Source organism: Lepidochelys olivacea (genome assembly GCF_965140295.1).
Source record: "Lepidochelys olivacea isolate rLepOli2 genome assembly, chromosome: 9".
Classification (NCBI taxonomy): Eukaryota; Metazoa; Chordata; order Testudines; family Cheloniidae; genus Lepidochelys; species Lepidochelys olivacea.
The window spans coordinates 67,585,362-67,609,742 of NC_140419.1; the positions used below are offsets into that span (position 1 = coordinate 67,585,362).

Genomic DNA, 24,381 nt, shown 5'->3' on the forward strand with positions numbered 1-24,381 from the left:
TGTCTCTGCTGATTCACCTAGTGGATTGGGGAACAGGCCAGAGACCTTCCCCTCTGGTGGAACCCAGAGTCCAGTTCAACTCCTCCGGTATCAAGTAGGGAGTTGGAGGGATGGGGGAGAAACTCGGGCCCACCCTCTACTCCGGGTTCCAGCTCAGGGCCCTGTGGTTTGCAGCTGTCTACAGTGGCTCCTGTAAAAGCTGCGTGACAGCTACAACTCCCTGGGCTACTTCCCCATGGCCTCCTCCCAACACCTTCTTTATTCTCACCACAGGACCTTCCTCCTGATGTCTGATACTGCTTGTACTTTTCAGTCTTCCAGTAGTATGCCTTCTCACTCTCAGCTTCTTGAGCCTCTTGCTCCCAGCTCCTCACACGCACACCACAAACTGAAGTGAGCTCCTTTTTTAAACCCAGGTGCCCTGGTTAGTCTGCCTGTCTTAATTGATTCTGTCAGCTTCTTGATTGGCTGCAGGTGTTCTAATCAGCCTGTCTGCCTTAATTTTTTCCAGAAAGTTCCTGATTGTTCTGGAACCTTTCCTGTTACCTTACCCAGGGAAAAGGGACCTACTTAGCCTGGGGCTAATATATCTGCCTTCTATTATGCTCCTGTAGCCATCTGGCCTGACCCTGTCACACCATACAGAAGTCTTGTCAACTTTCAAGAATATTTTTCATCCAACCTTTCAACTCTTAGTGTGGTTACTTATAGCTTTACTATGCAACTTTAAAATTATTCTTAAGTCAGAAAATTGACCGGGGTCATCAAGATCTTTCCAAACTCACCCCCATTGAACTGCATGTGACTTCATCTCAAGGTTTAAAACTGTAAGTCTATGAAGTCTTATTTCCAACTATTTGATATCATCTGAGAACACCCTATCAAATCAATCTGCAGCTAATTACTCAGGTAACAAAAAGGTAAAGAATACCATCTCTTTCAGACATTACTTTTTTAGCAGGTGAACTTCAATTCAATTATGAAAAACAGCAGTTTCAATTAATTTTACTGTATTAATTCTTGATTAAATTTCTGTCTAAAATAATATTTGATCAAAGATCTCATCTGATCTTAACCCATTTAGATTCCTGATAGCAGGACAAGATTTTTGTTTTTTTATTTTTGTTTCTTCAGTTCTGTTTGTTCCAAAAATATTGTTCATTTTTACTGGACTCGCATAAACAATGAGGAAACAAATGAGTTATATATATGTATATAACTGAAAAATAATAAGATAAGTAAAACCTTTGAAAGTTGATTAGCATCCAAACAAAAGTTAAAATACATACTGAATTCTTTTAGAGATTTTATTTATTCAAGTGATTATCATTTGAAAGCAAAGGGTTGGTTACAGGTATTTTCAAAGCTACTTTTAATCTTCTTAAATTCAAGAACAGTACAATTCAATGTGGCACCATGCTTGGAAGTTGTGTGTTCAGTTGACTGTCAAAATCTTCAGGCTCTGAGTTTTGCTTTTCCCCCCTTTCAATTTATAGCAGGAAATGGGTTTTCCTCCAAATCTGCTTTCCTCCACATCTGCTATGCTATTTTTCCCTTTTTTATTAGTCAAGTTTAACTTTTTGGTCAGGTAAAAGTTGTAGATAAATTTAAGTTTTTTTCATAAGTTTCAATAAATTATTCTTTACATTTTCATCTCCTCACCTGAAACATTAAACTTCTTTATACAGATCATTCCCATCAACTAAAAATCATACTAACTTGGAAGGTTTCAAGAAATATTAGTCCCAAAACCACTTCTTGGTAACTACTGAGATTTAAATTACCTGCAACTAATAACCTCTCTTCAAGAGTTCTACCTCATGGCTTGTACGACGAATTCACCAGCATGACATCTAAGTTTTATATCTGTAAATTCATGACATGAACAGCAATTCTTTAAGAAATTGGTACTCGTGCTTATACAAATACACAAAAAAAGGCAAGCAGCACCTATAGTTCCTCCTGCTTGGCTGTTTTATTGCGGTATTAATAGAAAAAAAAAAAGAAATATTCTAAAAGAAAGGCTACAATACTCTGCTTTCAGCAACTAAAGTATAAGAAAATACTGCCAAACAAATCAAGACAAGCAGTAAGGTTTACAATGTGCTACCTAATATAAAATTAGTTTATTACAGAACCACAACCTTGTATACTAGTTCCATTATTTTCTCTCGTATCTGACATTGCCTATATTAAAAGAAAATTTACTAACAAACATTTCCTAAAAGCTGAAATCATTCAGTACAGCAAAGCATGATTTCTCTGACAAACTGTGTCCCTTCAAATTTTAACATGACTGTATTGTAATCTTTTCAGAAAAGATTACATATGTATGGATAGGTTCCTATTTCATGAGAGAACAATGGGCTTTTTAACAGATCGAATATCACCCAGGCAGCTCCTGACATTATCACCTGTTGGAGTGTGACCAACATGGGGCAGAAAGAGGTTTTATAAAGTGTTGATAACCAAACTATTTTATACCAAAATTTTGTTTAAAAAGTTTATAGTTTGATATGATAATATGGGGAGCTGTTAGGGAAAAATTAATGGACCAATTATGTGCTCAGCAAAATAGTCAAGCACACATAGATATTTAGAAATCTGATTACCATTTCATGAATATCAAAGTACACTCACCTGCTAAAGACTCAGCACACCTGCCCACTGTTTTGATTAATAATATTTGATAGACATGCTGGTTTGTTACATGTGTAATCACAGATGTCACTCAACTTAATAAAGTCACCAAAAAGATGTCATGAGCAGTGAAAAGATGCTCACTCCAACATGGTAACATCCTATTCAAGAGAGACCTGAGGATTGTATTATTTACCAATGTTACTCTAAACAAAAGTGCATTGTTGTAACCTTCAAGAAACAAACAATCAAGAGAAGAGAAATGTGCAATGGTTTGGTTTGAGCGCTTCGGGGGGCGGCTGTCTTTTAGCAATTCTACTCCTCTTTCAAGGCTTGACGTATTTGTTGTACAATCTTCAAAGCTACTTCCTAGAATCCTCGGGATTTTCCTCATTTTATTAGGAATGCTACCAGTTTCCCTTCCTTAAATTATATTCTCTCAGGACTGCCTTTAGATTAATTCACACATAGAAAGAATTTGTTTGTGTTGTCCCCTTTCCCAGTTTCTACAGCAGGGATGGGCAAACTTTTTGAGCCGAGGGTGGAGAAATTGTATGCAAGGCTGGGGCAGGGGGTCAGGGTGCGGGAAGGACTGCGGGGTGTGGGAGGGGGTGTGGTGTGCAGGAACAGGCTCAGGGCAAGGGATTGGGGCAGAGGAAGGAGGCAGGGTGTATGAGGGGGCTCAGGGAAGGGGATTGGGGTGCAGCAGGGGTGCGAGGTGCAGGCAGGGGGCTTAGGGCAGGGGTGCAGCAGGGGTGCAAGGTGCAGGCAGGGGGCTTAGGGCAGGGAGTTGGGGAGCAAGGTCAGGACAGGTCTGGGCTCCAGCCTGGCACTGCTTTCCCAAAGCGGCTCCGGGGTGGCAGCGACACACACAGGGGCCAGGGCAGGCTCCCTGCCTGCCTGCCCTGGCCCCATGCCGCACTGCTCTGGGAAGCATCCCTGCGTGGCCCCTAGGGGAAGTGGGGGGCACATGGCTCCACATGCTCCCCTTGCCATGCCTCCAAGTACCTCCCCCGAAGCTCCCACTGGCCACTGTTCCGCGTTCCCAGCCAATGGGAGCTGCAGGGGGCAGTGCCTGGAGGCAAGGGCAAAGCACTGAGCCCTCTGCGCCTGCGCCCTCTCCCTCCCCCTGGGTCCCCGGGACATGGTGCTGGCCGCTTCTGAGAGTGGCACGGGGCCTGTGGCACCATGGGAGGGCAATCCCGGGGGCCGGAGCCAAAGCCCTGATGGTCCAGATCCGGGCTGCAGTTTGCCCATCCCTGTTCCACAGCATAAACAGAAAACTTAAGTAGGATTGGCCATTTCACTCATTTTCCCCAGAATGGAAATACCTTATAATACACAGACTGCTATATCACTACTCTGATATCACATCCGAAGAAGCATTTGAAATAACGCTATTTACAAGCCAAAGAGCACAGCAAGTAGACAAACTTTTTAGCTTCTATTCTGAATGAGGCCAAACCAGCAGCCGTGTCATTTATAACACTTGCATATCTCAAATGGCCTTTGAACATGTAAAATGCTGATGCACCAATTATTAGACCTTATAAAACAAAAAATTGAAATTTATGGTTCATAACGCAAGACTACACAGCAAAGGAATCACTGAAGTAATTCAAACAGAAACACTGCAGCAGACTTCTAAATAACTTTTCAGATGAGTGTTTGGTTTAATGTCTTCTTGAAACGACGCTACCATAGTTACATCAAGAGATATCCTGGCTCCAGGCTGTAATTTAAAATGTACGTTTTTAATTACACTGTACTTAAAAAAAATTTGAAAAAACACTCTTTTGCCAAACTATCCTCACTTCCGGAGTCTATTCCCACAACAAAATAATGTATTTGTTTAGTAAACCATATAGAGGTGCTGACTGTGCTTCTATGGTCAATGACACTGATTCAATCTCAGACTTTACTTTTTCCACAAAAATCCATATTATGTCATCGCTGCGTCTCAATTTTACATGTGAGTTCGAGTTCAACATTAGATTTGCTTTCTTCTATTCCACAATACTTTTGACCTCACTAATGCTAATCCAGCCATGACAGACTTCATATATATAATGACTTTATTGGGAAAGCAATGAGGTGTTAACACACACTAAGTGACAAAAGTGAACTTCTTGTTTTGACAAAAGTCAAAACAGAAGATGCTCCCAATGAAACATTAAAACCATAGTTCCTGGAAGGCCTCATGTCATGCTTGAAATCTGCATGATTACTCTAAGTTTCTCATAGCTCCAAGTGATATCCTAAAGCAGATTTGTTTGTACTGGACTATGCGCCACTGGCGAATACCAAGGTCTACATGAGACACAATAAGCTCAAGACCAACTGAATTTCTTAACTATGAATCAAGTATTACTTTTGCTGTAAAAAGCAAAACCTGCCTCACCTGCATATAGAAGGCCTGGTTCAAAGTCTGTTGTCAACAGTAAGACTCCCAATGAATTAAACAGGCTTTGAATCAGATTGAGAGTTCACAGTAAATTAATAATTTCTTACAACTTTTTCCCCTAAACTATTAAGCTGATAATATGATAAAACAAGAACCATCTGGCATGTGTTAAGGGTGCATAAAATATGATGAAATAACTCAATTTTAAGCCTAAATTCTACAATATAAATATGTACTTAGGAAAAACACTACCATATTTGTACTCACCGCAACTTTACTTCCAACTATCTGCATGCAGTGGTCAGCGAAGAATGGTTATAGTGTGAAAAAAAACAAAAAACATAGCAAAGTTATTAGTAGGTTGTAGCATTTCACAGAAGTAGTCAAATGTTTATTAGTGAATTAAACTCTTTTAATACTTAATTTATCAAAAAGTCTAAGAATTAACACATCATAACTAGCATATTCTCATTCTGTGGTGGAAAAAAATAGTTGAGATGGTTACTCATGTTCAATTACCAATATTTTATATATTTCATTACCAGCTGAAGAGCAGTCTAGTTTGATATCTTCACATCAAGTATTAAAAGATTGAAAAAAAGTGTTAAGGCATCAGGCACTAGACATTTTAACAGATGTAGAGAAGAACTACAAAGTGAATACTCCTTTAATAGCATATTAATATACATTTTACCTTTGTACTATAGCAAATGTTTTTTTACCTGAAAGGGACTTTTACTGTATTTAAGAGGGAACATTTCTTTAATTCAATTTTCATAAGCTCACTAATGTAGCTTCTGGCTGAAAGTCTCATTTTAGTATTTTCATGAAGTCCTCACATCACATTTTTGTTCAAATATTCAGTATGGATGTTTTTCCAAAAGTGACAAAACCACATAATCCAGAATTTGTGTTTTTAGAAGCCATTCTTTTTCATTGTGCCATCACTGCATTTAACAGCAAGCGTGCACCTAGATTAACAGGTAGCTGGATTGGCACATAACACTTAATCCACAGAAAAACCATGTGTATCTGCTTGGTTCATTACCACCAGATGGTTTTGCCTTTAGAATCAACAGACCCCAACTTCTCTCCTCACCTGCTGCAGCATGATAAGCAATCCAACTTCCTGGGAAAGGACCCTTTGTCTATGCCCATTGACTGAGATCCAAGTGGTCAAGGGGTGTATGGTCCAGACACTCCTTACCATTTTGTTCTGCCTCTTATAGGTTACTGAGTTTTGTTGTCTTAGATCTCCCTGAAGTTACCTACACAACTATAGTGTTGAAAGACTACGGACAGACAGCAAATTGAATTAAAATGACAAACTGTTCACTCAACTTCTCTAGATTTAGTCTTATGTAAACTAAGCAAGGTAAAATCTTTTCAGCCTAACCAGGGAGCAACAGTAAATATTTGTAATCTCTTGAATGCAATTACCTCTGACCACTCAAATCTGGCCGTCTTCTCACTGCTGTGCATTGATCCTGGAAATTACAGGCCAGTAAGCCAAACTTCAATACTAGACAGATTGGCTGAAACTACAGTAAAGACCAGAATTATCAGACAAATGTGCACAATTACTCCTGTAGGAATTCTGTGCCACTGCACAACGCAGAACTGATGCAGAAATGAATGTTCTGAGAGCAGAATTTCCTTTCCTCCTGCCCACAGAAACGGGCTACGGAGCTTCTGGCCACCACTAAAGGCCACTGGTCCCAGCAGAGTCCAGCTCACAAACAGAAGATATTGTCCGGGGGGGGTCCAGGCACCTGCAATTCCCAGCATGCCCTAAAGGAAGGAGATGGCATGCCGAAAACTCCATACAAGCTCAGGACCCAGCACAAGGCTGTTTCTGTCTCTGGATCCCTGGGCTCTGGGAAGTAGGGGGTATGGGATGGGGGAGGAGGGCACAGCTGTGCTCTGGGGGCAGAGAAACAGGAATTGGGTTGTTGTAGGCGTTTCTTTTACTCTCTACTCCTGGGAGAATTTTTGTGTGCCTGTATTGTTACAGACATAAATGCTGACAGGTATTTGAAATAAATTACCAAAATAAATGAAACTGGCATGATTATTTTGTGTTATTCTGACAAATAAAATAGGCAGAATTTTAAAATATTGCGCAGATTTTTAATTTGGATGCAGAATTCCCTCAGAAGTAACACGATGTGCCAATATTGCTTTTGTGAAAATAAATCATGCCTCACTAATCTATTACAATTCTTTGAAGGTGGTCAAACACCCATGTGAACAAGGGTGATCCAGTGGATAGAATATACTTGGACAAAGCCTTCAAAAAGGTCCATCCCCAAAAGCTCCTCAGCAAAGTCAGCCCTCATGGGACCAGAGCGAAGGTCTTCTCAAGAATCACTAACTGATTACAAGATAGGAAATAAAGAGTATGAATAAATAGTTTTCACAGTGAAGATGTAATAGTAGGAGCCCCTGTCTCTGTACTGTCAACCGGTGCTGTTCAACATGTTCACAAATCATCTGAAAAAGGGGATAAACAATGAGGTGGCAAAGTTCGCAGACAAAACAAAGTTACTCAAGACAGTTAATTCCAAAGCTGACTGTGAAGAGTTACAAAGGTATCTGGCAAAACTGAGTGACTGGGCAACAAAATGAAATTCAATAGTGATAAGGGCAAAGTAATCCACATTTCAAAAATATAATCCTAACCATACATAAAAATGATGGGGTCTAAATATCTGTTATCACTCAAGAAAGATCTTAGAGTCTTTGTGGACAGTTATCTGAAAACATCCGCTCAACATGCAGCAGCAGTCAAAAAAGCTATCCAAATGTTAGAAACCATTAGAAAAGGGATAGAAAATAAGACAGAAAATATCACCATGCTGCTGTATAAATCAATAGTACTTCAAGACCTGGAATACTGAATGCAGTGCTGGTCGGCTCATCTCAAAAAAGATGAACTGGAATAGGAAAAGGTACAGAGAAAGGCAATAAAAATGATGAGGGATATGGAAGAACTTGGAGGTGAGATTAGAGAAACTGACCATGTTCATCTTAGAAAAGATGACGAAGTGGGGGACCTGACAGAGATCTCTACACATCATAAATGATGTAGAAAAAGTGAATAAAGAAGTGTTATCTACTCCTTCACATAACACAAGAACCAGGGATCACCTAAGCAGTAGATTTAAAAGAAACATATGGAAGTACTTCATAGTAACATAAGAACAGCCATACTGGGTCAGACCAAAGGTTCATCTAGCCCAGTACCCTGTCTCCCGACCGTGGCCAATGCCACCTGCCCCACAAGGAACGAACATCAAGTGATCCATTCCCTGTCACTCATCTCCAGCTTCTGGCAAACAGAGGCTAGGAACACCATCCCTGCCCATCCTGGCTAATAGTCATTGATGTACCTATCCTCCATGAATTTATCTAGTTCTTTTTTGAACCCTGTTATAGTCTTGGCCTTCACAACATCCTCTGGCAAAGACTTGCACAGGTTGACAGTGTGTTGCATGAAGAAATAGTTCATTTTCTTTGTTTTAAACCTGCTGCCTATCTTCACACAACATACAGTAAACCTGTGGAACTTGTTGCCAGGGGATGTTGTGAAGGCCAGAAGTATAACTGGGTTCAAAAATAATTAGATACATGTATGGAGGACAGGTCCATAAATAGTGATTAGCCAAGATGGTCAGGGATGCAACCCCATGCTCTCTCAGTGACCCTAAACCTCCAAACGCTAGAAGCTGGGAACTGGACAGATCACTCAGCCATTGCCCTGTTTCTGGTATCAGCCACCGTCTCAAGACCCGATACTGAGCTAGACTGATCATTGGTCTGACCCAGCACAGCCAGTGTTATGTATCTACTAGAAAGACTTTTTCAATTCCCATCCCAGTTTTCTAGGAATGAACGAATGCTATAGGGCAAGATAAGCAGATTTACTCTTTACTTGCCAGGGAAAAAACCCTTAATGATTAATGATAACTTATTAGGGTGTTAGGTCCTTGAAGGGGAGATGAGGCCCAGTCCCATCTGTGATTAATCAGCTGCCTGGCAAAGGGATCAAGGCAATAGCAGAAAGATCACCAAGTCCTCATAAAAGCTAACAAAATAAATCAGCTAAGCTAGACTGCTGCTGCCGGGTGAGGAGAAAGGACCCATATTATACAGCTCAGACAGATGGCCCGCAGAGTGCAATCCTTAAGTGTAAAAGCTACAAAGGACAAAGAAGAAAGAGAGAGAGAGAGAGAGAGAGACACTCTCTCTTGTGTTCCAAGAATATGGCCTACAGAGAATAATCCCATAAACAACAGCTAGATCCCTAATCAGGAGGGAAAGGACATCATCAATATGGTGAACTTGTCTTATTTTGCTGAAGTTCTGAAGGAAAAACAGAAGAATCCCACACCTGAAGAGAGTGTTATTTGGTACATGGGGTAGTGAGAAAGCCCAGCAGCTTATACGGCCTCCCAAAAGGCTTAAATGACATAGCTCACATGCCTTTCAGGCAACTTCAGCTAGCTGCAATCAATTTCAGTGAGGCCTCCACTAGAACTCCAAAGCAATGTTTCCCATTTGACATGAGTTATAAATTAAGGACAAATGCCCAAATACTCTGACCTAGCCCTCTAACAGGACCTATTTTCCTAATATGACCTGCCTACATTTCTATTAAAACATCAGAAGATGAAAGTCACTAGGATTTCATCACAGAAATCCACATTAGAGAAAATATCCCTTTCCTGCTCATTGGAACCCTAATTTAGAATTAACAAGTAAAAGTAGAAAAAGATTTACATTTAACTCAAGATTTGCATTTAACATCTAAAAATGGCAAGTGTTAAAATTCCTAGAATATGATACAGACTGTGTAGAAAGTTAGTTTATTGCATTTCCACACTACCACCACCTCACAGACTTTCACGAAAGCAGGCATTAGCTGACTGAGCAAAGACACCATCTTCCTTGTAGTTATACTGAAGCAGAAAAATAGGAGCCATGTGATGCTGGAGCACAAATAGTTTTAAAAAAACAAGTAGTAACTCTTCTCCAACTAAACCTTAGAGTTTCCAAACAAACAACAACAAGTGTAGGAAGTAAGGAAAATAACAGTTAAAAAAGGTGCAGCACATCTTGGAAGAGATTAATTACCTTTAAGAAGCACAACCTTATTTGTATTATTATATGACCTAAGAGCTGCAGCCATAGGCCAGGACCCCATTGTGTTAGGTGCTGTACCAACACAACTTTGAGATACTAAATTCTTATTGGAGAAGGGCCAGAAAAGTTTTAAAAACTCGATCACTTTAGGAATCTTAATGAATAAAGAAATCTGCTTTATGAAACAAGACCATGACCTGGAACTGACCAAAGAAGAAAGGAGATTGCCATCAGTACATTTTGCCTTACGGGGATTAGATAAGCATTGTGTTGCATAAAGTTCCAAGGAGAAATGAGCATTAAGATGGGACATTGCAAATCACAACTTAATTGCATTTGCCGAGTGTTGACCCAAGAGCACAGCTTGTATGAGTGACCCATTGTCACTGTCATACCAATGAGGAAAGTAGCCATGGCAGAGGAGCAGAGGCATGGCATTGGGTTGTAGCTACGGAACACAAAGTCCCTTAAAAGTCCCTAAGGCACCAAACAAACAGCCTTATTCTGGCCAAGTTACTACATGAGTCAACTAATGAGAAGCAAGTGTAAGACGATGTGCGGTGCTTTGAGTTTTTGGACAGCTCCAGTGACTATCACAGCTCTCAAACTGGGTAATAATACTGACTTGGGTCAATTTTCAGTGCTGCTGTAGGCAGCCCTACGACAAAGGTTGATTTCATTCTGCTGCAAGAAACGGTCACCTGAACCCCAGTTTTATGAATGTTAAGTCCCCTGAAAAATAATTTTGGCCAAAACTATTCTGATTAATTAAGGTCAGAGGCCCATGTGGGCTCTCTAACATGTAGAGTTTGGAAAAGTCCTTAATGAACCTGCAGGTTGTGGGATGTGCAAATAACGAACAAACAGGTAAGTGTAAGGCCGTAATAGCTGCTCACTGGACTTTAACAGAACTGTGACAAACTCAACATCTTCAAGTTTAACAGGTAGTCCAATATGTGAGTTAAGTGAGAATCTGAAGCAGACAAACCACAGTAGATTTACCAAAAGTAGATTTGCTTCCATTTTTGAAGTTTAGTCTTCCTCATGGACAGTTTTCTATTGTTCAATACTATGTTCTGCACTTCAAATGAAGAGTCTATTTCTATACCTACTTGTCATCCAGAAGCCAAGCTATGCGATGTGGCATGGGTAGACTGGGGTGAACAGTTTTCCCCAAGTCTTGAATCAATCAGCAAGCCTATTATCAGTGACAGTCAAAGAGGTGGCCAAAGCGACAGATCCAGGAACCGTATCTGCCTCAGGCAGGTTGACACCATCGCATGATGTTGACTTTGCTCTTTTTCATAAGTTTGAGTGCAATGGTGTTGGGGGACAAGCTTCCAGCAGCGTTCTTGGCCATGCAGCAAGGAAACCACTGCCTTGCAAATATGCAGTCAGAACCACCCCCCTGAATTGTAGCTTGCATCACTGCTTGTTGGATGCCAAAAAGGTCTAGCTCTCGGAAGCCCCAAATGAAAAACATTGCCTGTATAATCCGATTCCTCAGCTCCCATTTGTGGGCCTGGCAAAAAAGTCAGTTCAGTGTGTTGGCTAACATATTCTGCAGACCTGATAAGCATGCCTCTGATGGGCGATGCATCCATTCCTAAGTACTAATGCTTTTATTCCCAAGGATAGGATCTTGCTCCTACCTGGTGGCTTACAACAGTGATTCTCAACCAGACATATGTGTACCCTGGGAGTACACCAAGGTCTTCTGGGGGTGCATCAACTTATCTTGATATTGTCTAGTTTTACAACAGGCTACATAACAATCATTAGCAATGTCCGTAGAAACTAAAATTTCATACAGACAGTGACTTGTTTATACTGCTCTATATACTATACATTGAAATCTAAGTACAATATTATATTGCAATCAATTTATTTTACATGGTAAAAATGAGAAAGCAAGCAATTTTTCAACAACAATGTTGAAATACTTTTGTATTTTTATGTCTGATTTTGTAAGCAAGTAGTTTTTAAGTGAGGTGAAACTTGGGGTATGCAAGATTAATCAGACTCCTGAAAGCGATACAATAGTCTGGAAAGGTTGAGAACCACTGGCTTACATAATGCATGGTTATTCTGTTGTCCATCTTGATCCTGAATGTATGATCTTTCATTATGGGTGGAAAGTGGTTGCACACGTACCAAACTGCTCTGAACTCAATGAGACCGATGCAAACGACAGATTTCTGAGGTGCCCATTTGTCCTGTACTGTAAGGTTTTAAAGAGGGGGCACCTCAGCCCACCAGAGAGACATCAGCATACCTCTTTGTCATCGCTCAGTTCTTGTTCCTAAGGAGGGGACACATATGGGTCCTGATGGAGGTTGCTGATATTTGTAGGAGCTCTAGTGCATTTGCCTGCTGGAATCGTCATCCCCATACATACCCCAGGGATTTCAAAAGGGCCACTGAAGTGGGGCCCAAGGGAAGGGGGATGGACTCAAGGGTGGTTGTAGAGGGATTCGCATGTGCTTGGTTCCTGAAGACCCTCTTTCACAGCCAACCTAGGAAAAGGGGTCAGAGTGGGCAGGAGGTGGATTCCCTGAAGGGTTCATGTTTAGCTATTCCACCTGGAAGCAGGCAGGGCACACCCTGACTGTTCTGTAGAAGCAATGCACACATTGCTCTATCCAAGGACAAGGGCTAGATATGAACCATGAGAACTTGATTGTTGGGACAGCAACTGTGGGAGGCTCTCTTAGCCTGGGCTCAAGGCCTGAGAACCAGGATTGTAGTAGATAAAGGATGGCAAATAAGTATATTAATCAACGTCACACATTCCTTTGTGTATCTTTTTGCGGTAGCAGTGTGTAATGCTTAGGGGGGAGAAATATAATAAAAGGAGAAGGTGGAAGGCGGGGGGGCAGAACAGCCCATCTCAGCTGACCAGCCTGCTTGCTTGCATAAAGCTGTGTTCTGTCTCATCATTGAACCGCCACAGATCCCTCAATGGATATCTTCAGTTCTAAAGAGGCGTCATCCCTTATATCAAACGAGGATGCTGAACTCATCAACATTGAAGAAGGAGGGGGGGATTTCTTTCTGTACCATCAGCAGGGGAGAATCAGGTTCCTGTGAAACTAGAAGATCCTTCTGTAGCAGCTATCTACATGCTACTGGAGGAGGCACTGGTGAGTCAATTCAGATGGTGCTGTAGCTGGCAGAACTGACTATGGCAAGAGAGCCATCAGAATGTCCCTTGTGCCCTACCAATGGAGCAGGTACCAGAGGAGCTGGGGTCAATACTTACCTTTTTGAGGTGGCTTTGTCTGGCTGGTTCTGAGCCAAGTACCATGGTCAACAAGCCAGAGGAGAGTCTCCTACAACACTCCAGGAGCAGCAACTTAAGCTGGTCCTTCCTCAGTTCGTCGATCTGCTTCTGAATCGGATGCAGATCTTGCACCCTGATCAAATGTCTCCTCTAGACAGTGGAGACAATTAGACTGGCTATCGCTCAGGGGAAGAGACCCTCTGCATGTATGGTAGGATTTAAAAACTTAAGTTTCTGGAATAACAAATTTAAAAATAAAATTCACAAAGCCTCTGACAAAGGGAGAAGCCCTTATCGGGGTGGAAATGGGACAGGGTGCTGAACCACACCTATGAAAGACTGAACAAGGCAGGCCCACAAAACACACAAACAAATTTGTGCAGTAAGTAAATAGTCAGATGTTATAAAACACTAAGGAAACAAGGCAATTAAAGTAACAAGCCTAAGACTGGTAGCACTAACTAATGGACGCCACAAAGCTCAGTGTCATGCCAAAGGCAGTTGAGAAGGAAACAGAGCAGGAACACGCCCTCAAACAGGGCATGAGGGCGTACAGACCATGGAGCAGACAATGTGGACACTGCTCCCAAAGGTCTTCAAGCACAGGTGTACCTCCTCCCCACAAAGTGGTGAACCCACAGGGACAATTATGTGACCAAAAAAAAAAAAAAAAATCAAATTAGCTCATAATTAAAATGTTTAAATGCTATGTCTTTTGATATTGTGATATCCCGGGGGGGGGGGGGGGGGGGGGAGTCTTGTACTCTTCAGGTTTTTAAATTTGTTTTGTATCTTAAGTAGTCTGTGGAAATATTATCTGACATAACAGGGTAGGAAAAACTTTCTGGCAAAAAACAAAATCATATAGTTCAGCTATTAATGGATGGATCCCAAGAGTAATAAGGACAATCTAAAGGAGTACAGACAAAACTAAGAAACCTATACAGCTAAAACAATAAAATAGTTAAGGCCATTTATGTTTTTGATTAATATACTTTTTAAACTAAGCTGCTAGACTTTGGCAGAAAAAAAAAAAAAAAACCAACCACCAACAACCTGGAACAGCCCTACTACAACCATGCAAAAGACTTTACCGCTAATATGCTTTTTACTTCCAGAAAGGAGCTGCCAGCTTAAGTGTACAGACTACTTGGTGCAGACCATGTACCATGTGAACCTCAATTGTGTGATATGAACACACGAAATTGGTGGTCACATGGATCTGCCTGACCTTTGCTGCCAAATTCTTCTAACAGTCACCCATCAACTTGGACTTGCAGAAGGCTGGCCACTTGGCAAATCATCTGCAAACTCACAGTAAATCAGCCCAGGTGCCCTTCGTCTCCTACAAAGTACTTTTGCAACAAAGAGAAGAAGCCACTCAAGGCACTGAAACTGTAACTTATTCATGGGAATGTCCAGAAAGAGATAATATCCACAGAAGCAGTCAACTAAGTGGGAAGGAAGCACATCCAGCGGAGGACGATGACCATCAAGCAAACAAAGCAGACTGATGAAAATAGTACTTAAGAATAAAATGACATTGCATTTGAGTCAACTGTTGAATTTTTTTTCCTTTTAATCAACTGCTGTAGTTGCCACAGAAAGATTATCAAACACAGATGCAATTATCAAACATAGATGAATCTTAAGGACACTTAATAGGTGGGTCAAGTCATTAAAATCATTAACTCCTAAGTTTAGTTATTTTACCTACATAAATCTTTCATTAGATTTAAGACAAAAGAAAAGTTAGGACCATGAGAATAATAATGTTACTGAGAAAAAAGTTACGAACATACATCTACACTTCTGGTTTACTTATAAATTCAAGCTTTAGAATTCAATTGACATGCACCTAAATTACCTATTTTAAAGTCTACATTTGAGCTGGAGTACAATATTTTAAAAGGAAAACATTGTAGACATCGATGAAACATCCAAACGGAAGGCTGAACAACGTTTTAAAATGAAGATTTCTCTGAAGGTTGTTTTGGAAAAAAACAAAAACTATACTTAGCATTGTATTTAAAATCAACACCCAAGTTTATCCTACACTTCTCCACAATGTATTACATATTGTGATAAGGTTAAAGTTTCTTAAAATGCAAACAAAACCTGTTAGGCATGCAACCTTAGCCATGCTTTATTATAAAATTCCTAAATTATATCTTAACATCTTTAGGGGAAAAGCCACTTTCAGAAAATATTTTTGAAAAGAGTATTGCTTTAAATATTCCCAGTAGACACTTTTTCCATTCCTTCTGCAACAAGGAAGTTTTAGTAACATGTAATTGGTTTTCTTCTTGCTTGGACTGATCCTACATTTGATTTTTTTATCATCATCAAATGGAGAAAAAGAAGCTTTAAAGCACCCTAATCAAAAATACCTCAATAAACCCAAAGCTAGTTCACACAAAAATATTACCAAATCATTTTCATAACAGTGAAATGTTATTACAGCTGGTGTACTAGATGATTGTGGTATGTTTAGAAACATGTAATGCTTTACACTCTGGATTTTTCATTCTCTGAAGGACAAGCTTTAAGCTTTCATACCTATTGGTTTAATAAAGATAAGACAGATGCGACTTTCTTTCAATATCTCTATTTACACATTACACCAATCAACTCCCCTCATTCAGTGAAAAAGGATAATCATGTAACTTCTTCCAAAAATTAATTCAGTTATACGGAGTTCTAGTGTTGCGAAGAAATTTGAAGTCAAAACTTCATACAGTAACAGTGTACTGATGAAAATCTGTTAAAAAACTCAGAAGCTCAAGTCACTTACCTCACTTTCAGTTCTATGCTTATCATTAGCAAGATAAACGATCTTATTTTGCAGTTCATTTTAAAAATAAAAACCCATGATTATCCATGTATAGTATCTGTATTTTGCACTCAGACTTAGTTGCATAAAATTACTAAAATTTCTGCCTTTAGGTATTACACTGAATATAAAGCTTGTATTTCCCAAAGCATCTTCCTACAAACAACAATGCAAAAATGGGGGGGAAAAAGTCCCAATTTCCAAGTAAAACTCTATGCATCACCCAATTCTATTGAAAATGATGCTAATGGCTAATTTCACTTATCACTTGAAACATATTTCTGCTCTTGGATACCAAAAGCTAAATTTTAAAAAATGCTGTTACTCTGCTCTGGCAGTGCTGCAATGCGTTGTTTAACATTCAGAAAACAGCTTGCTTAAAGTACAATATACAGCAAATACAAGAGGAATACAGGGCAAAACACATTAGTAATTTACAGTGGAATTACTACAGATGTCCAAGAATAGGTTACCATCTTTCACTGCAATCAACCTTAACTGAACATTAGCCAACTGGAGATGGATAAACCTGTGGCCATTTTACCTGAAAAAAAATCTCCCCCTCTAGGGACTTCCATAGAATCATAGAATATTAGGGTTGGAAGGGACCTCAGGAGGTCATTTAGTCCAACCCCCTGCTCAAAAGCAGGACTAATCCCCAATTAAATCATCCCAGCCAGGACTTTGTCAAGCCTGACCTTAAAAACTTCTAAGGAAGGAGATTCTACCACCTCCCTAGGTAACGCATTCCAGTGTTTCACCACCCTCCTAGTGAAAAAGTGTTTCCTAATATCCAACCTAAACCTCCCCCACTGCAACTTGAGACCATTAATCCTTGACCTGTCATCTTCTACCACTGAGAGTAGTCTAGAACCATCCTCTTTGGAACCCCCTTTCAGGTAGTTGAAAGCAGCTATCAAATCCCCCCTCATTCTTCTCTTCTGCAGACTAAACAATCCCAGTTCCCTCGACCTCTCCTCATAAGTCATGTGTTCCAGACCCCTAATCATTTTTGTTGCCCTTCGCTGGACTCTCTCCAATTTATCCACATCCTTCTTGTAGTGTGGGGCCCAAAACAGGACACAGTACTCCAGATGAGGCCTCACCAATGTCGAATAAAGGGGGCGATCACGTCCCTCGATCTGCTCGCTATGCCCCTACTTATACAGCCCAAAATGCCATAGGCCTTCTTGGCAACAAGGGCACACTGCTGACTCATATCCAGCTTCTCGTCCACTGTCACCCCTAGGTCCTTTTCCGCAGAACTGCTGCCTAGCCATTCGGTCCCTCGTCTGTAGCTGTGCATTGGGTTCTTCCGTCCTAAGTGCAGGACCCTGCACTTATCCTTACTGAACCTCATCAGATTTCTTTTGGCCCAATACTCCAATTTGTCTAGGTCCCTCTGTATCCTATCCCTCCCCTCCAGCGTATCTACCACTCCTCCCAGTTTAGTATCATCTGCAAATTTGCTGAATGTGCAATCCACACCATCCTCCAGATCATTTATGAAGATATTGAACAAAACCAGCCCCAGGACCGACCCCTGGGGCACTCCACTTGACACCGGCTGCCAACTAGACATGGAGCCATTGATCACTACCCGTTGAACCCGACAATCGAACCAACTTTCTGCCCACCTTATAGTGCATTCATCCAGCCCATACTTCTTTAACTTGCTGACAAGAATACTGTGGGAGACAGTGTCGAAAGCTTTGCTAAAGTCAAGAAACAATACATCCACTGCTTTCCCTTCATCCACAGAACCAGTAATCTCATCATAGAAGGCGATTAGTCAGGCATGACCTTCCCTTGGTGAATCCATGCTGACTGTTCCTGATCACTTTCCTCTCATGTAAGTGCTTCAGGATTGATTCTTTGAGGACCTGCTCCATGATTTTTCCAGGGACTGAGGTGAGGCTGACTGGCCTGTAGTTCCCGGGATCCTCCTCCTTCCCTTTTTTAAAGATTGGCACTACATTAGCCTTTTTCCAGTCATCTGGGACTTCCCCCGTTCGCCACGAGTTTTCAAAGATAATGGCCAATGGCTCTGCAATCACAGCCGCCAATTCCTTTAGCACTCTCGGATGCAACTCGTCCGGCCCCATGGACTTGTGCACGTCCAGCTTTTCTAAAAAGTCCCTAACCACCTCTTTCTCTACAGAGGGCTGGCCATCTATTCCCCATGTTGTGATGCCCAGCGCAGCTGTCTGGGACCTGACCTTATTAGTGAAGACAGAGGCAAAAGAAGCATTGAGTACATTAGCTTTTTCCACATCCTCTGTCACTAGGTTGCCTCCCTCATTCAGTAAGGGGCCCACACTTTCCTTGGCTTTCTTCTTGTTGCCAACATACCTGAAGAAACCCTTCTTGTTACTCTTGACATCTCTCCCTAGCTGCAGCTCCAGGTTCGATTTGGCCCTCCTGATTTCATTTCTACATGCCCGAGCAATATTTTTATATTCTTCCCTGATCATATGTCCAACCTTCCACTTCTTGTAAGCTTCTTTTTTATGTTTAAGATCTGCAAGGATTTCACCGTTAAGCCAAGCTGGTCGCCTGCCATATTTACTATTCTTTCGACTCATCGGGATGGTTTGTCCCTGTAACCTCAACAGGGATTCCTTGAAATACAGCCAGCTCTCCTGGACTCCTTTCCCCTTCATGTTAGTCCCCCAGGGGATCCTACCCATCCGTTCCCTGAGGGAGTCGAAGTCTGCTTTCCTGAAGTCCAAGGTCCGTATCCTGCTGCTTACCTTTCTTCCCTGTGTCAGGATCCTGAACTCAACCAACTCATGGTCACTGCCTCCCAGATTCCCATCCACTTTTGCTTCCCCTACTAATTCTTCCCGGTTTGTGAGCAGCAGGTCAAGAAAAGCTCCCCCCCCAGTTGGCTCCTCTAGCACTTGCACCAGGAAATTGTCCCCTACGCTTTCCAAAAACTTCCTGGATTGTCTATGCACCGCTGTATTGCTCTCCCAGCAGGTATCAGGAAAATTAAATTTAAAATTACTTTGCATGCAACCATATACTTTTAAGTAACTGAACACCTTTATGGCATAACAAAGTTGTGATTTGTGGATCTACTAACACAGGTATTTATGCGCACAGCGAGGAGCATGGAAATTCTTCAACACTGAAGACTGACAGCTCCATAAGGTTATCCCTAAGAATGGTGGTATTTCATCTTACTACAGAATGATTCACCAGCACCAGAGCACCTTGTGCCCTACCAAGCCAGCTACACTACTTAACTAATTTAACAAATTGAGACCTTGTCCAACATCAATTTTATTACTTTACAAATTTGACAATTCCATGTTTTCATCATCAAGTCCTACTGATTACCCTAGAGCTGTAGATTTTGAAGTCTGACAAGTTTGCAGTAAGTGAGGGTCATGTTTCAGATTAATTTAGTACACCTCAAACAATTTATCTACAATTGATGGCATTATAAGTGCATTATGCACAATGGATTTCTAAAGATAAACTGAGGCAGCAATCAGACTATTTCATCTCGAAAAGCATAAAGTACATGAAGCCAAGCTTATTATTCTGGTCTATCTTGGAAAAGTTAACTTACAGATTTAGCAGTTGCAGAAATGTACTGGCCAACCATCTCACGTTTCGTGGTCAAGTCCTTATTTCGTAAAGGAGCTTTACGTTCTTCATTTAAGTTCATGTCTTCCTGTAAATGAGCAGACAACATAAAATGACATGATAATACTTATTTCAGTTTTCTTTTATCTTGACTAGTACTGATGCCCCTTTACAAATAAAAACTGCTCCATATTTGAAAATTAACCGTGACTGAGTTACTGTGTACCTACTTGAAATATCTGTGGTAATCCAGTCAATTATTCCCTTACACTGTCCTCTGAATTATCTCAATATTTAATTTTTATTATATACCTTTAACTATACAATATGAATTTTAATTTTACAATTTTCCATAATACCCCACAACGAGCATTATGTTCAACACAACTGACAAGGAAGTATGCTTCCAGTAAAAAAAACAAGGAAAGCAAGATGCTAAAATTGATCCAATTCAGATGTAAAGTTGACCACATGCATTAATTTTGTATTATCAATGTCCAAAGCTATGTTTTTTATAAAAAAAAAAAACATTTTAATGGCATAAAAACTTGTCACTTTGAACAAAACTGCTCCAGTATTAATGAGATTTTTAGACATTGACACAATAACCAAATTTGTAAATTTTTTCTTACACAGGCCCGTTTCCCATACTAAGAACCAAAAGCTAGCTTCCCAAACCCATATTTAGCCACTAACAGGTGGGATTATCCCTAACTGATTTAGGAACACTACAATCCCACGATCAAGCCATGTTCCCTGATCAAGGAATAGAGTCTCATCAGAATACTCCTGTTTCCCTGACTTGTCCAAGTTCTGATTTTGGAAGGTGCTTATTTACACTAGCTATTTGCTTGCGATGAGTTGGTGCCATTCTCACAACCTGGATGTTAATGAAGTGCTGAACTTCTTTTCCAGTGCAGATGAGCATTTTAACTACGAAACTTTAGAAAAATATATGTAAAAATTTCAATTCTAGCATGCACATTAGCATTCAGATTATAAAATGGGAAGAATATAAAGGCCTTACAGAAGATAAAGTATTATTTATATAAATCTTTTGTTAAACTATATTTTCCATCCTGAAGCCCACTGGCTTAAATCCTCCTCAGAAAGCAATGACCGAAACCCCCAAACCCCACAATAATGCTAGCCTTAGCAGAAACCAATTTGACATTTCTGTCCAGATTATTTGAGCTTTTTTCTCTCTAAACACTGTCCACTATTTCCATTCTCTATTGGTGGTTCTCATTCTGCCGTCCTCAGAAGTTATCAGGTTTATCACCTGAGGGCCATTTTACTTACTTATTTTTTTACTCCACCTTCGCGGCAACAAACGGAATTTGGGTTCACCATTTTTGTTGATGTTTAGTATTTTGGTAGCTGCAAGGTGAGTATATATGGGTTCAATAAAAGTAGTATGATTGTTAAACTTATTTTCTTGCTTTTGTAACTGTGCCCAGTAGATTGTGCGGAACCAACTCAACTTTAAACCACTAAGTTTTTCTTTACATGTACATCTAGGCATCACAAGAATGTAAGTAGTTTAGTGTGCATTAAGTACACAGACCCTGCAATAACAAGTTGCTTCATCTGAAGTTAACGCTGCAATTGTACACGAGAATGGCAGAAATTGTCTATGTTTTATTAAACCAAAGAAAGTATTTTAATTCAGGTTTCAGACTAACAGCCGTGTTAGTCTGTATTCGCAAAAAGAAAAGGAGGACTTGTGGCACCTTAGAGACTAACCAATTTATTAGAGCATAAGCTTTCGTGAGCTACAGCTCATTTCCTCAGATGCATATCATGGAAACTGCAGCAGGCTTTATATATACACAGAGAATATGAAACAATACCTATTCCCACCCCACTGTCCTGCTGGTAATAGCTTATCTAAAGTGATTTCCAGCACAAATCCAGGTTTTCTCACCCTCCACCCCCCCACACAAATTCACTCTCCTGCTGGTGATAGCCCATCCAAAGTGACAACTCTTTACACAATGTGCATGACAATCAAGCTGGGCTATTTCCTGCATAAATCCAGGTTCTCACATCCCCCCCACCCCCATACACACACAAACTCACTCTCCTGCTGGTAATAGCTCATCCAAACTGACCACTCTTCAAGTTAAAATCCAAGTTAAACCAGAACATCTGGGGGGGGGGGGGGTAGGAAAAAACAAGAGGAAACAGGCTACCTTGCATAATGACTTAGCCACTCCAAGTCTCTATTTAAGCCTAAATTAATAGTATCCAATTTGCAAATGAATTCCAATTCAGCAGTGAAAGAATAAATGGACACAAATCAGATTACGTAAAAGAATAAATGGACACAAATCAGATACCCACCTGCAGAAGTAAAGAAACAGATTGATAGAGCCAGAAGAGTTCCCAGAAGTTACCTACTACAGGACAGGCCTAACAAAGAAAATAACAGAACGCCACTAGCCGTCACCTTCAGCCCCCAACTAAAACCCCTCCAACGCATTATTAAGGATCTACAACCTATCCTAAAGGATGACCCAACACTCTCACAAATCTTGGGAGACAGGCCAGTCCTTGCCTACAGACAGCCCCGCAACCTGAAGCAAATACTCACCAACAACCACATACCACACAACAGAACCACTAACCCAGGAACTTATCCTTGCAACAAAGCCCGTTGCCAACTGTGCCCACATATCTATTCAGGGGACACCATCACAGGGCCTAATAACATCAGCCACACTATCAGAGGCTCGTTCACCTGCACATCCACCAATGTGATATATGCCATCATGTGCCAGCAATGCCCCTCTGCCATGTACATTGGTCAAACTGGACAGTCTCTACGTAAAAGAATAAATGGACACAAATCAGATGTCAAGAATTGTAACATTCATAAACCAGTCGGAGAACACTTCAATCTCTCTGGTCACGCGATCACAGACATGAAGGTCGCTATCTTAAAACAAAAAAACTTCAAATCCAGACTCCAGCGAGAAACTGCTGAATTGGAATTCATTTGCAAATTGGATACTATTAATTTAGGCTTAAATAGAGACTTGGAGTGGCTAAGTCATTATGCAAGGTAGCCTGTTTCCTCTTGTTTTTTCCTACCCCCCCCCGCCCCAGATGTTCTGGTTTAACTTGGATTTTAACTTGAAGAGTGGTCAGTTTGGATGAGCTATTACCAGCAGGAGAGTGAGTTTGTGTGTGTATGGGGGTGGGGGGGATGTGAGAACCTGGATTTGTGCAGGAAATAGCCCAGCTTGATTGTCATGCACATTGTGTAAAGAGTTGTCACTTTGGATGGGCTATCACCAGCAGGAGAGTGAATTTGTGTGGGGGGGTGGAGGGTGAGAAAACCTGGATTTGTGCTGGAAATCACTTTAGATAAGCTATTACCAGCAGGACAGTGGGGTGGGAATAGGTATTGTTTCATATTCTCTGTGTATATATAAAGCCTGCTGCAGTTTCCACGATATGCATCTGAGGAAGTGAGCTGTAGCTCACGAAAGCTTATGCTCTAATAAATTGGTTAGTCTCTAAGGTGCCACAAGTCCTCCTTTTCTTATTTTAATTCAGTTACTTAAAAGAAACCATTCATGAAGCTGTCTTAAGACTGGCAAATTAGTTAATGAAGAATTAACATTTAAGTTAAATCCACAATTTTTCAAATTACTGAGGTTAGCTTATGTTTCCTGTTCAGGAACAGGTAGTCTCGCCCATTTTGTTGTTTAACAGAAGTTTTTACTGTCAAACTGAACTAGCATTTTAATATCCCATTATAATCATTACAAGAAAAAAAAACCAACTAATTCCTAATTCTATTCCTGCACTGACATTTGGATTCCAGAGAAAAAGTCTTAATACATATGTGTATTTGAGGACATCAATGTCAGTTTAATGAATGGGTCTCAAAATAAATTAATTAATTAATTAAAAAGGCTTACCACAAATGCTTGAGAAGTGAAAAAAAGCACAAGTTTCTACTTCTGACTACATACTAGGGTTTTTGTTTCAAAACAAAAAAGTTACAGAAAATACAGAAATTAAAATCAAGCCCTGGTCTACACTAGGACTTTAGGTCGAATTTAGCAGCGTTAAATCGATGTAAACCTGCACCCGTCCACACGATGAAGCCCTTTAGTTCGACTTAAAGGGCTCTTAAAATCGATTTCCTTACTCCACCCCTGACAAGTGGATTAGCGCTTAAATCGGCCTTGCCGGCTCGAATTTGGGGTACTGTGGACACAATTCGACGGTACTGGCCTCCGGGAGCTATCCCAGAGTGCTCCATTGTGATCGCCCTGGACAGCACTCTTAACTCAGATGCACTGGCCAGGTAGACAGGAAAAGAACCGCGAACTTTTGAATCTCATTTCCTGTTTGGCCAGCGTGGCAAGCTGCAGGTGACCATGCAGAGCTCATCAGCACAGGTGACCATGATGGAGTCCCAGAATCGCAAAAGAGCTCCAGCATGGACCGAACGGGAGGTAC

At 40.7% G+C, this 24,381-nt stretch overlaps 1 protein-coding gene across 1 annotated transcript in view; it reads right to left on the reverse strand.

Moving 5' to 3' along the window:
• DIAPH2 (diaphanous related formin 2) overlaps nucleotides 1-24,381 on the reverse strand; it is an 813,565-nt gene that overhangs the window by 747,197 nt on the left and 41,987 nt on the right. The window contains exons 4-5 of the mRNA XM_084638844.1: nucleotides 19,886-19,990; nucleotides 5,312-5,332 (exon numbers count right to left, since the gene is read on the reverse strand). Coding sequence (XP_084494970.1) covers nucleotides 5,312-5,332; nucleotides 19,886-19,990 — 126 coding nt within the window. The remainder of the gene's footprint in view (nucleotides 1-5,311; nucleotides 5,333-19,885; nucleotides 19,991-24,381) is intronic.